The sequence below is a fragment of the Bombina bombina genome, chromosome 8 (genome assembly GCF_027579735.1).
Source record: "Bombina bombina isolate aBomBom1 chromosome 8, aBomBom1.pri, whole genome shotgun sequence".
In the NCBI taxonomy this organism is placed as follows: Eukaryota; Metazoa; Chordata; class Amphibia; order Anura; family Bombinatoridae; genus Bombina; species Bombina bombina.
In genome coordinates this window covers 2,127,604-2,128,983 of record NC_069506.1, presented here as the reverse complement: position 1 = coordinate 2,128,983, position 1,380 = coordinate 2,127,604, and the positions used below count along the sequence as shown (strand labels likewise).

General features: G+C 39.9%; 1 protein-coding gene across 1 annotated transcript in view; it reads right to left on the bottom strand.

The window, feature by feature from the left end:
- Window positions 1–1,151, bottom strand: part of LOC128638136 (uncharacterized) — a 277,497-nt gene extending 276,346 nt beyond the window's left edge. The window contains exon 1 of the mRNA XM_053689998.1: window positions 1,129–1,151. Coding sequence (XP_053545973.1) covers window positions 1,129–1,151 — 23 coding nt within the window. The remainder of the gene's footprint in view (window positions 1–1,128) is intronic.
- Between the last annotated feature and the right edge of the window lie 229 nt (window positions 1,152–1,380).

Sequence of the window (1,380 nt, the reverse complement as noted above, 5' to 3'; positions counted from 1 at the left end):
ATATACCCTATGGCTACTAGCTCTCGCTTAAGAGCAGTTAACAGGATTAAGAATCTGTCCCAACAGAAATGAAAAAATTGCTTAATCTACTCTCCTGGAACGTGGGGGGCTTCTCCTCCCCTGCCAAGAGAAAAAAAATAATTCACCATTTGAAAATATACAAAGCAGATATTGTTTTCCTACAGGAAACCCATCTGAGCCTGCAGGAAGCAGAGAAACTAAATGGGATGGATTGGGGAGGTATTTGCGACCCCAGCAGTAAAAAGAAAGAGAGGAGTAGCATGCATTTTTAGTAAGGAACTAGAATTCCAGTTAATATCGCAGTATAGAGATGTAGACGGAAGATTTTAGAAATAGAGATTAATAAAATACAAAAAATATTTAGTAAAGCTCTCCTAAATAAATCTAATAATATTAACTATAGTGCAACCTAGAAAACTATATATTTGAGAAAACAGGAGAAGAGAGAAGATTCCACAAATAAGTGCAATCTCAAAGTCCAGGATACAAAGCACATATAGAGACAGGACCAGTGAATTCGGTGCAAAAACAATATATTTGAATATATATAATGAACAATGAAATATACAATTTTGTACATTCAACTAACCATTCATACACACACATACATTCTTCATAAAAAGGGGTACCCCAGTTAGCAGCAAAAGGTTAACCTATTATCGTGGTGCACCACACAAGTCCAGAGACTGTAAATCACAAATGGCACGGGATGTGAAAGCCAGGCACTAGGTACATGCAAATAAATGCGTTAGCAGTATGTAATAAAGCAGGGAATTAAGTATAGTTCAATAGTTCCTCATGCAGGTTGGTTAGTGCATTAAACTTATGAATCACAGTCCCATCCAGGTATCCTGTGCAAGCAGTAGCGTTAATAGCATGCAGTAAAGCAAAGTTCAATAAGATTCCTTTAAATGCAGCAAAGTTAGTAAAGCACAATCTCAGCCAGAAACACTGCTATGCAGTAAGTAGGTATCAGTAGTGTATACGTCTCACTGGTGCATATTTCCTCTCAATGGACAAGAGCCACAACAAATAAAAAGTCACTTGCAGTCTGCAAATAAATGCTTAGTAAGCACATCAAATAAACACAGACAGGTAATCACATACCAGCCGCATCGAGCGGCATGCATGGTTACAAAGACACAGTGATCCTCATCCGTCTGTGTATGTGAGGCGTCAGTGGCAAATAGTCTTTATCCATTGGTTTCTTGACTTTTGCTTGCAACGGGGTAACTCTTCCTAATATCAGGCTAGCAGTGTAAGGTAGCGACCTACCAACGCGTCCCCGTGCGCGTTTCGCTCCACCCTCGTGGCCGCTCGGAGCTTCTTCCGGGTTTGACGTAACTGCGGCTTACGTAT